At 40.8% G+C, this 12,167-nt stretch overlaps 2 protein-coding genes and 1 long non-coding RNA gene across 3 annotated transcripts; all 3 read left to right on the forward strand.

Moving 5' to 3' along the window:
• The first annotated feature begins 8,799 nt into the window (after positions 1-8,799).
• Positions 8,800-9,957, forward strand: CG4691 (uncharacterized protein). The gene has a single exon (NM_135875.3). It carries the CDS (start codon positions 9,004-9,006, stop codon positions 9,790-9,792), a length of 789 nt encoding a protein of 262 aa, NP_609719.1. The 5' UTR covers positions 8,800-9,003; the 3' UTR covers positions 9,793-9,957.
• A 47-nt stretch (positions 9,958-10,004) lies between these two features.
• On the forward strand, positions 10,005-10,724 carry lncRNA:CR44858 (long non-coding RNA:CR44858). Its single transcript, NR_124268.1, has one exon. It is a non-coding gene; the product is annotated as a long non-coding RNA:CR44858 (long non-coding RNA).
• Positions 10,725-10,797: 73 nt separating this feature from the next.
• Positions 10,798-12,098, forward strand: CSN1a (COP9 signalosome subunit 1a). Its single transcript, NM_135876.2, has one exon. The coding sequence runs from the start codon at positions 10,894-10,896 to the stop codon at positions 11,986-11,988; it is 1,095 nt and encodes a 364-aa protein (NP_609720.1). The 5' UTR covers positions 10,798-10,893; the 3' UTR covers positions 11,989-12,098.
• Positions 12,099-12,167: the final 69 nt, after the last annotated feature.

A 12,167-nucleotide genomic window follows, 5' to 3' on the forward strand; every position in this document is an offset into this window, starting at 1 on the left:
ATGTGGCCGACGTTGTCGGACGTTAAATGTCATTAAATGTGAAACATTTTCTCCCATCGCCCCCTTCCATTCGACTCCTTCCGCTTACCACTCAGCGCCATCATCGTAGTCGTCGTCATCATTCAGCTCCAGCGGAGCGTTGACAAACTAACAAGGCGCAAATATTATGCTCACATTTCCTGGCTCTATGCATTTGCCTTTCAATTTAATTTAACCCATGGACTCGAACACTTGCACCTGCCACTGGTTTACACGACTCCCGCATCCTGAATTTGCTATCTGTACAGGCATTTTATGCTCGGCTTATTTGTGCAGACGTCTATGCCACTTGAAGGTGCGCACAAAAATTCAAGAGCCAGCATTTTGCACACAGATACGGAAACATCTCACTTAACTCATTGGCGTGGAGGAATTTTCGGGATCACTTCCTGGTAAACAAAGTTAAAAGCTGATTTCCATTCACTGATTAAAAGGACATGTTATTTTCAGCTTTGATGCACTTATGTAATGAGAAACTTTTTTTCAATGAAGTGCATGAGGCAATTCTATGTAGTACATCCGTTCGAGTTTGGATTTTTTGCTTTATTAAAATACAATTATTAGATACTCAGCTGGTCAGAGTAGTAAGAATAAAATATTAAAAATTTTTCACATCGACAGTGATTTTGATCAAGAAAATATATACTTTATGTTTTCAAAAACTCTTCTTTTTTTTACTTTCAAATTTCCAGAATAGCCTTTTCCTCCTTGAGTAGCAAGTATACATTTAATTTAAAAAAGCTAACTGAAATGGCTTTTCATACTTATAAATTCAAATACTCCCATTCCTTTTGCATTCGTACGTTCGCCGAAATTGCAACGAGTATGCAAATATATAATTTTAATAAAGTCCTGGAAAACAGGACTTTGGTAGACACTCCGAGTGCCACAATGCAAGTACGGCTCATCAAAAATACCATCCGAAAAAGGGGAACCTGCCGTGGCAAGTCATTTGACAAGGTAAAACTTGTCCTTCCCTTTTCTTTTGATTGTGTTGATGATATTGTTGTTCATTTGCTGACAGGAGAAGGTGTAGTGGTATAGTTGGGGGCGTGGCAGCCAAATGATATCTCCTGCAGAGTAGAAGAAAATTGCAAAATTTGAAATTTATGTTCCCACGAACTATTTTTATGTAGATTCCACATTTTTTGCAACATCATTCCCAACCCGCAAATAAATGAGTGCAATTTATATGCAATTTGTTTGCGGAAAGCACAAATTAGAGTGAGTGAAACCGTATTTGACTAATTGTGTCAGCGTTTTCTGAAATGGGAAATATGTTGAGGTGGATGTTATTAGCTTAAAAAAATAACAGAAAGCAAGAGCATATAAAGCAACAGGAATAAGAATGTAATAAAAAACAAAAGAAGAAGCAGCTTTTATCGAAACAAGCTATAACTTCTAGACTTTAACGTATATACCAAAGTTATTGGTTGTATTTACAAGGTAAGCCTTCGTCTTAAAACTACTATAGTTTGATTTACTATTTTCCAATTATAAACTTGGTGACATTGTACTATTTGTTCCTTCACTGAAACATTTCGAAAACTCTTTGCACAATACCTTTAGCAATGGGCAAACTTTGTTTTATTTTTACCTTCTGCTCGAACACTTTTATTCATTTTATACGTTTTATTGGGCTGGGGTCAAAGCTCTCGGCTGGGTTAGACATATACCCTTCTCAAGTTCAAAAATTTATTGTTTCAATAGACCCCGGCGACACATGCAGTTCGACGAGAACAAAATAAAATAGAACCGATATAGGAGAAATTGAATTTCTATAAAAGTTTCGACAGCATGCAAAAGACAAACTTTGTCCACTGCCCGCTGTAGGAGGTGTGGGTGAATTTTGGGGTTGGGCAAAGGAAGTTAAGAGGCTGGATCACATACGTTGCTGCCACGCCCACTGTTCGGAGTCAGGAGTTTGCCAAGGAGTTAAGTAGCCAATCACCATGTCCTCCTTTTGTCCTTCACTCAGCCCTGGCAACCCTCGGTCTCTCTCCTGAAGTTTCGTGTGCAGTTCCTTTGGCGGTCCGTAGAGAGCGCTGTCAACACTTGGACTTCCGGTGGCCGATGCCGATGCCGCTGCCACTGCCACTGCTGCTGCTGTCAGCAAAATGTCAGCAGCCTGCACATGGAATCGCTTTTTCCACTCTCCTGTATTTGATTGGGTCTGGGTTGGCGATTGGCCTCCGCCATCCAGTCATCCTGCAGCCATTCCACCATGCCATGCGACATCCTTCGATCCCTCCATTTTGCCATCCTGGCTGACTCTGCCTGGTCAGGAGCATTATTTGCTTTTATTTCTGCAAGTCAATAGCTTTGGCTTTTAAATTTATCGACTGACGTTTGATGCGCTTCATTTAACTTGGAAACACTTTTCAGCTCAAACTCCTCACCCCTATCGTTGGCCATCTTTTATATTATTTTTTGAAAATTCGTCAGTGCTGACAAATTCAACATATAAAGGAAACGTATATAATTATAAATTAAATTTATATTGTACGTTTACTTACCAATCCTTACATTATTTTTAAATATTTTATCTCCTGACAATTAAAAAAAAGGTCCAATATATAATTTTTATTCTTACAACTTCGGTTGATCAAGATATGAAATTTGTCCGGAAAAACATTAATTTTTTTAGCAGTGTAGATATCTATTGAAAATGGCTTTTCCCTTTATTGGTTCTGAGCTCCGTCCCAGATGTTAAGTGTCATTAATCCTATCGCACAGTGCATGCAGCTCAGGAAATATGTAAATGCCACTACACAACTTAAGTTACAAAGTTTGAAAAAAAATTAATACCTACATAGAAGAGCAAACGACATTGCGTTGCCTAATAGGTACGTCATGTTAAGCAAACAATCCTGGCTTAATAATGTTTCCCTGAGGTAAGGCGTTTATATATTTTAAAATAGCTTTCCACTGCTTTACAATCGTTTAAGTATTGATGAAGACTGGTTTCGAAACCTTCTGAAAACCCTCCAGAAACCAAAACTTCCTGCTACTGCTACTCCTACATAAATACATAAATTGTTATGCACCGGTAACAAAACAATCCCATCTCCGAGGAATTTAACAACTTATCTAGAGTTTAGCCTGTCTTAGACAAAAAGCTGAAAACATTCCAATAAAAAATGAATAAATTGAAAAGCGGTCAAGTGAGGCAGGAGGTAAGAAGATCAAATACAAGCACTTCTAACTGGGTTCAGCTGATACCATACCATTTATTTGGTCATCCGGCAAAGTACTTTACAGAAAATAGTGGGTTAAGTTGTTAGAGGGGCAGCCATGGCTAGTACAATAAGCAGAATGCAGTGAACTGCAAAACATACAGCTTCATGGTTATTTTGTTCTATAGTTAGTTGCCATATTTTTCTATCCTCTCGCTTCCTCAGCTCCCCCATATCTCTGCACTTTTAGTACAGAACTAGGGGCGGTTCCGACGCCCACTTCACACAGATATCAACTAAAATAGCTTTATATATTGTTGAACTAATAAGGGTTCGATTGAAGAGCACAGACAACAGCAACTGTATGCATTTGGCTCTGGAGTTCTGCGAACAGAAGAAATTATATGCCGTCTGCACGCTTTACTAGTTTCAGTTCACTTAACTCAGGTACCAATCTCTATATTTTGTATATTTTTATAGCTTATATTTATTTTGTGCAATTATTTATTTAGTTTTAAGTAATTCAGGAAAGTTATATTCTTTGTAAAACATTTAAAATCAAAGGATGTCATTAAAGACCACCAACCAGCGTCGGCAATCCTTTCATATTCAAAATAGCCTGCACTCTGCTTTACCTACCATAGGAGCAGATTCGATTGTTTAATGACCCTTGATTGCCATAAGCCAATTTGCAATGGGCAGGTGTGGGCGAGTGAAGCGAAAACGTTCCGCATTCGAGTTCAAAATGCGGAATAAGTTCATTAGCATTAAAGTAAAAGAGGGGGAACTTCCAACATCAGACTGCAAATGCTTGCCAGAACCTTTTAGTTTAATTATAGTTAATGTTACTTTTATGCTCATATAACCATATTTTAATTTCCCTTTGAATAGGCTTTTTCTATGTGGTTTGGTCAGATGTGCCGTATGGTCAGTTGTATTTGAATTTTAATTGGTTCCATTATAGCCAAGGTCTTTTTAGCTAGCATGGGCTATAAGTAAATGTTTTAGCATATGCCTCTTATTTAATTATCCGTGCATAATTGACCTAAACGAGACGGATTGCGTGTCTGGTAACTTAAGCTTTGAAGGGGAATCCGATCAAGATGAGTTGATTAGGCCGTGAGCACAAAAGCCGTTGACAAGAGATAAACCTTTGACTTGGCCCTGGATTTCAGCCCCATTTTCTACCCACAATTCAGGCTGCAGCTAAGTGGGCGTGGCCGGCTTGTAATAACTCACGCCTTTTGACACAGATTAAACCGGCATAGAGACAATGCTGGGGATAAGGGAACTGCAACGATGACGAGGACAGAAACAAACTTGGCCGAATGGATTGGACTGTATGTATGACCCCTCTCGCATGTGCCTACATACAGATACATGCATGTGCCCATGTGGGTGGCTTGTATAAATGTTAGCCCTTATTGTTTGCCCGGCTGGTCATGCAGGCGGCCAGACAATTCCCATACCCACCTACTTTCCATATACTACTTTCCATACCAAGCTCATTCAAGCCAGTCTGCTGCTCATCTTCATTGTAGATGACAGCTCCCATTGTCCTTCGCTGACTCCTGCAGCGACAGCAGCTGCACATTTAGCCGCCTCAGATCGGACGGAATAGTACCCACATTACGCCAGGGGAGCCAGCACCCTATATACCATATTTCCCCATTAGCTTGTTCTTTTTGTTCCTTAAGCCTCTGCTTTGTCCCTGGCATGACTCATAAATTTCGGATATATTCAAAGACATATCTTTTAATCTGTTCTCAAGGGAACCAAAAAATTTAAAAAAAATAATTAAGAACATGGTGTGTGTATTTTATAATAGACAAAAGCAACACATATGTTGTCATAAGTGTAGACACTTCAGATTCCCAAATTAAAACTAGACACATGTTTAAGTAACTCATGTTTATAAATATACTTTGTGAATTTCAAATTAAATGATTTCCTTTACAAATGATTTTTCTTGTTGCTTTGCCATTTTCATTTTTTTTTATTCTAGCTTATTTGTTGAGACAGCGCCATGCATAATATAAAAATTTTACTCAAAACGCATCGACTAAAGGGAAAATTCTATGCATTTTATATCGTGCCAGAGGGCATTCGTACGATGAATGTAAGTACATGCAGAACTCATATTATATGTATGCAGATGGGAGTTTCATTTTGCCCTATACACGCGGGCTCCCACTGGCAGGACGACGGAAGGCATTACCTATGCTCTGTGCGGACCTATCGCCAGTCACCTGGGTTCCTCAATTGGTGCGTGGCAAAGAATTCATCATGTAAATAGGGTTAGTGTGTGGAGTCAGTGAGTGACTATGTACCTTGATGCATAATGCATTCGATGTCTGCTTCGGAAATGACAAATTTCAGCTTGCATCAATTGGCAATTCTGGTCGAGAGTTCGATGTATTGCGGTTCAAAAATATTTTAAGCTTGTCCTTAAAACTCGTTTTGAAGTTTTAAGTATATTTAAGAGTTTGATGAGGAGACTGTTTAAACAAAATAATAAACTTACGAAGCAATTAGTTCTTTGATTTTCAGATGGGTAAGATCCTGAGTTCTCTGCATTTCACTACATTATTCGAAAATTAATTTTTAAATGTGAGCCTAAGCAGGTTCTTGGATTTCCTCTCATCTAGCCGTGGGGACATTGAGAATATTCCGGGCTGCATTCAGCTTTTGGAAAAAGGACGGCATAGTTGCCGTTGCAATTTCTGTTTTGAAATTGGCTTATTTACGTATTTTTTATGCGCCCGACATTCAACGTCGACCGTGCTGCGCTGCAGGGGTTTCAGAGTCCCTGGCCTTTGTTTTGTAATTGTTTCGAAAGTGGGCGACAACGAGGAGCAACGGGATACAGTAGGCGGCGAAAGTTAACGTCATTGTCGTTTCCGAACTCGACGACGTTGGGTCCCTGTCGTTTGGGCCAAAAGAAGAGGGACGACATTAGCGGCAACTGTTTTGAGTGCTGCTTCCTGCCGGTCTGTTCTTTATCGTGCCTCCACCACAAGCCCACCTCTACCCACCGCCCATTGGCCGCTTTCAAGTGGCGTTCGAGTGGCAGCCATTGTGCAGCATTATGATGAAAGTTTGTGTCGCAAAATGCAAATATTTGAAAGGTAATTGAATTTGAACTTTGCCGCTCATCGTCCTCGACTCCCACTTAGCCACTCGGGCTGCCTGTTCAGTATGTCAGGTGTACAGAGCAAAAACAGCAGCCAAACTCCTCATAAATTCAGGGCCCTATCATGCTCCTTCCATAATTAATCAATTAAATTGAATATGATATTTATTATTGATTATTGCATATATTGTTGTACAAACTAGACTATTGTTTTCTCTGCTTGCAAGCAATTATGCCACAAACCAATTTTTAGCCCATCTTAAAGCCTTGGTTCTTTTCATTTAAAAATTCTAAAATAAAAGATAATTAATTAAATTTGTAATTTGGATTTGCATGCACAACGAATATTTCAGTTTTTTCCATCGCAGGCCAATGTGGAAAGGTTGGCTTTAAGTGTCCGATATCGCGCGTGCAATGGCGTTTAAGCCTCAATGGTAAATATTTGACAAACAGCTTACATGTTTTATTTACCCAAGCTGAATGGTCAACACAGCACAAAGCCTAAATCGCACTCTCCCCGTCTCACTCACTGCGTCTCTGTCTCACTCTGGCAGTCATTTGTTTGTTGTACAAATTATATACAAAATTTGCACACTCATGAGGGCATTCAGTTTCCATGTTTTTGAGTACAAATGAAAATCTATACAAGTCTGGAAAACACAACTGCCCCTTTTCTGTGCACCAGTCTATGTGCTCAATTTTGGGGCATGCCGCAGGTGCAGTGAACAATAAATTTTGATGAAAATAAACAAGTATTTAGACATGATTGGCTTGTTGCCTGCCATTTTTTGAGTTGTCAGTTCAACTTCTGTCTGAATTCATCTTTTGTTTTTGGATAATTGCTTTGATTGGACGATTCAGTTTGGGAAGCCTTAAAACAAAAAAAAAATGACACATTTCACAGGAAAATTTTAAAAGCTATGAAGTACGGCTTAGACCAACATAGATATTTACATGTATTTTCAAAATGCATACAAAATACATATGTTGTGATTTATGACAGTTATCAATACATAAAATTTAATTCTATGAAATAATTTAATATAAGAAGAAAATAGAATATTAATAACACAAATATTCTTTGTGTTAAATTAATTATACGGTTTTAAAAGAAAAAAATACTTTACGAACTGTTGTTTTACTTATCGGTAGTCACAAAGCTTTGTTATCAGTCGAAACTTAATTAGCACAGCCAGAACTGCTCATTCCTTCCAACTTACCAACTGTGTTGTGGCTAACGCCCCCGAAGCTGATTCTGGGGGCGTGGCAGACACTGTCTAGCTTCTTCTACCGCGTCAAAGACAGTAAATTGAAGTGCAAAAAGTGGAAGCCTTCTTTCACTCCCGGCTGCGTTTCTTAGTCATCTTTTGTTTGTGCTAATTTCCTGCGGTGGGAAAAAGGAATGGAAATAAATTGAAATATAATTAAATTTTCTTACAACGGCAGACCTGCCATATAAATTTCTTGCACTTTTTGAGTGTTTTATAGCCTGATTATGTGTTAAAATTGTCGTTTTAAAAAGTAATAAAATCTGTGAAATTTAGAAGTAGTGCTTTAAGAAGAAGTGTTTTAAGAATAGAGGCTTTCAATTTATTTTGGTAAAGCGAAGTTGGCTTTTTCGTAAAGGCGTGGCCATTGTGACCTGTCTGTTGTAAAGTGACCTTTGATTGAAAGTAGAAATCGCGCCTACAGATTTTGGGTCCACGCATCAAAGTCGACCAGATTGATAGCTGAGAGATGGGGACTCGCTTTTCTCCCAGGCTCGGCAATCAAAGTCAAAAGTGGCTCACGATTGGCAAGTAATCGAGAGGACAAGAGTGCAGTACCCCAGAAAACGTTGACATCGTTTTCAGTTTTTCGTCGGCGCGCGCTCAAATTTCTAATTTCATTAAAATTTGTTCAAAGGGCTGACGGCAAAGGGCGGTTGTCGGATGGATGTTGGAGTCCCAGACGTTGACAGACACAAATCGACACAATAGACGTCAAACGCAGGCTAGTGGGCGGCTCTGGGGCTTGTGGGAGGGGCAGCTTTGGCAATCAAAGAGCGCCGATCAAAGTTGAAAATCGATTTTAATTGCAATCTAGGCTCGAAGCCGCGGTGCTCGATTAGCGGTCAAGTGGGCGAGTGTGGAACTGTCAGTGAACATTAGCGGGGCGTGGCATGTCGGAAGGTTTTTCTGCTTCCCCTTATTTCCAGTTGAAATAAAGCAGTACTCGAAATTTCGGAAACTTTGGCTCTTGAACACGGTTTCGCAATTCTGTATATTTTTTCAAGAGAAAAATAATTTTCGGTCACATAAGATATTTCTTAGTTTTATTTATATTCATTTGCTGTGTTTTTTCTTATAAAATATTCCTTATAATGCTATTTGAAAATATCCTAATATTAGTGGAAAATTGGAAAATTCTAAACATCCATGAGATTTCTTTCAGTTCTTATGTCAATGATTTGCCCCCAGCACAACACCCCACGCGCAGTCTTCTCAAACGCTCCAAAGGGAGCACATCTAAAACAAAAAAATGCGGTGCGGTCAGTAGTTAAATTGCGAAATTGAAATCGAAGTAAGCTCGTGGCGTCTTACCAGTTTTACCCAAAATTATCTCGTTTTGATTTGAAGACTCGCTGCAAAATAATTTTAATCAAACAAAATTAAAATGCTTGCCAAAAGCAAACCGCTGATTGGCATGTCTCACTTGCTGCAAAAGCAGGTTTTAGGCTTTCTGCCTCCGTCTTCGTTTCGCCACTTTAACTCCGAGGGCAATTTGTACTCCCAGGATGGCTGGGAGAGTGGCTATCCGGCGCCCTTGCTGCCGCGCAAGGACCTAAAGCCGTTGGAGAAGAAAGACAGATCAAAGGTATACGATGCCTGTTGGCAAACGACGCGGCGGACCGAATACAAGTGCCGTTCGGATCCAGAGTTTCAGATGCACGCCTTTATCGATTCGCGCAAAAGTTGTTTAGAAGACCCCTGCGCCACCGAGATGTTGGCCATCGATCTCACCCACTATAAGCCCTCGGACATGGGCAAACGAAAGTATCCGCGCACCTGGTTCGAATGTGTGGTCAAGCGGCGGAAGCGGAAGGCCCACTGCGTCCCCGTACCGCCACCGATGCCGCGGCGCAAGCGCAAGTCGAAAAAGCCCCGCTGCCCCGAGGATTTGTGTGTATTGGGCAAACTGGAGCTTAACCTCATCAAACCCTGCGTTAAGGAATCATCGAAATGTCCGCGCTTCAGAATGCCCAACTGCTGTGTGGCCGCCCGCGATCCGCCCAAGTGCCGTCGTCCCTTTAGACGTTGTGGCCAGAGACCCAAGACCAAGTATCCAAGTTTCTCCGAGTGTCGACGCGATCCCTTCCCGGATCCTCGACCCATCGAGTGCAACTGCCTGCTCAAGCCGGCCATCTGCGATATGTGGCGCCACTACCGCCGCCGATTTGGCTAATCAACTTCGATTTCACCAAAGGATTTTTACCAAGTTTTGACCGAACTAAATTAATGTCGCGAGGCCTATCGCAACAAAAGATGCTTTCGCATTTTGAGAGCATATGACAATTCTATCCCAACTATGTGTTGTGTCATGCTCGTATTAAAGAACTATACAAATATTAGAAATGAATTACATTTATTGGTATTGGGCTTTGCGCAAACATTCATTACTCCTAAATGAACGCCTAAATTGGAATTTACATCCTAGTAAGTCCTGGTGAATATGTTAACTCGACCTTCGAGTGTGAGCTGATATGAATTTGGTGTTGGCATTTGGTGCCGGGTGCCCTGACATGCTCGCAAAAATGCAATATGCAACAGCCCGTACGCGAGTTTGTATCTGCAGATTGTCCGAAATGGTTACAATTCCCAGGGAAATAACCAAATTCCATTATACAGATACAAATCAAATTGGCAAAAGGCATTGAAAGGGATCAAACGAGGGTCGGTTGGAGGAGAGGTAGGTAGGGATAAAATGCAAAAATCAAATTACCAGGACTTGAGAAATCGCAGACATCAGAGAGCCATAAATCAGTAGGGAAGACGAAGGGAAAGGAATCGTACTTATATAAGAAATTGTTACCGCTAGTTAACGGTTTATTGATGCGTCGCTTTTGGCTGAATTTATTGGCCTGGTCGTTGGTCTTTCGCTTCCGCACGCAAATGGAAAATGGCCAAAACCGAAATGGAGGAAAATCGTGCAAAGCGTTGAATTGATTTGGCTCTTAGCCGGCTTCTTAAGCTGTCAAATGCTGTGCTCTAAAAAATACTTGGACGCCAAATGTGCGGAGAAATCAAAAATGGAAAATAATTCTTCACAGGATTCAAGGTAAAAACTAAATTTTCACGCTTTGATAAACTATAAAGTATGTATCTATGTAAGTTAATAAAAGAATTTTTTAAGAGTATACTAGTAATTTCATTTTAAAAACTAGAACGCTCTTCTTTCCCATTCATAAGCATTTAGACTAAATAAGTAACAAATTTCGGAAAAAGTTTCCGAATTTCCTTCCCCTTGATTTCCCGATCATCCTAAATTTTGATAACAGCCAATGCCATGGATAATGGGGAGGAGACCATGTTGCATCTGCCCAGCTATGCTGATCGCTATACGGACATTCCCCGGCTTATCCGATTGAAGTTCATTGCCCAGGTCTGTCCGGAGCTAAGTGTTCTTGCCCTCGAGTTGGCCCTCAATCATGTGAAGACCACCTACAATGTCAAGTTGTACGACGAACTCTACAAAACACTGTGCGTTGAGGTGGACAGGAAGTACCCCAACCAGTCCAAGGGGAACGAAGAACTTCATACCACTGGTGGAAGCGAGCCAAGTACGTCGAGTGGCAGGGGGAGAGTTGTGGTTCCCTATGATTCCTACTGGGTGGAGGACAACATTATGGAGGCCACTCTGATGCTTCAGGAACTAGACGCCGAACTGAACTTCAAGAAATCGAATTCGGGCAGCTCCTATGTGCGACGCATTCTAGAGGAGATCGGGGATCACCACGAGAAGAGTGGAAACTTGCAGATGGCGGTCAAGTTTTATGCTCGAGCCAGGCCCTACTGTACCAGCAGCGAGAATGTCATCAATATGTTCCGGAATCTGATTAGGGTATCAATTTATATGGAAAATTGGTGGCATGTCCTCACCTACATTGACGAGGCCAAGCAGTATGCCTATGGCTTTGAAAATCTGGCCCAGGAGGTTCCAGCACGTCTAAGCTGCGTCGCCGGTTTGGCTCATTTGGGCCTAAAGATATACAAGTCTGCTGCCCAATATTTCCTGAGTACTCCGTATGGGCGTTACGACTACGATAAAATCGTGGCACCCGAAGATGTTACTTTATATGCTGGCCTTTGCGCTCTAGCCACTTTCGATCGGGAAACCTTACAGCTGAACGCTATCAACTCGGAAGCATTTAAGCCATTCTTTCAGCTTTCGCCAAAAATGTGGACCATATTGGCCAAATTCTACGCGGGGGAATTCGATGCCTGTATGACCCTGTTGCGCGAAATCGAAAATCATGTTAGGCTGGATGTTTATTTGTCTCCCCATGTTAGTGCGCTTTACGATTTGATAATGGCCAGAATGCTGAAGAAAAGGAACAGGGAAGTTATGACGGAATCTGTGAAAAAGCGGAAATCAAGATAAGGGCTAAAAAAAAAGACATCAAAACATAGTATTTATTTGAATTTCGGGGACCCTATTGACATAAAGACCCTGTTCTCTTATACAGTAAATAAAGCCCAACCTGAAAGTCTAATTTTATAAATATATTTTCCGTTGGATACTGCCAGCTACTTTAAGCTTGCATTAAAAACATCTAACTT

This window comes from Drosophila melanogaster, chromosome 2L (genome assembly GCF_000001215.4).
Source record: "Drosophila melanogaster chromosome 2L".
Classification (NCBI taxonomy): domain Eukaryota; kingdom Metazoa; phylum Arthropoda; class Insecta; order Diptera; family Drosophilidae; genus Drosophila; species Drosophila melanogaster.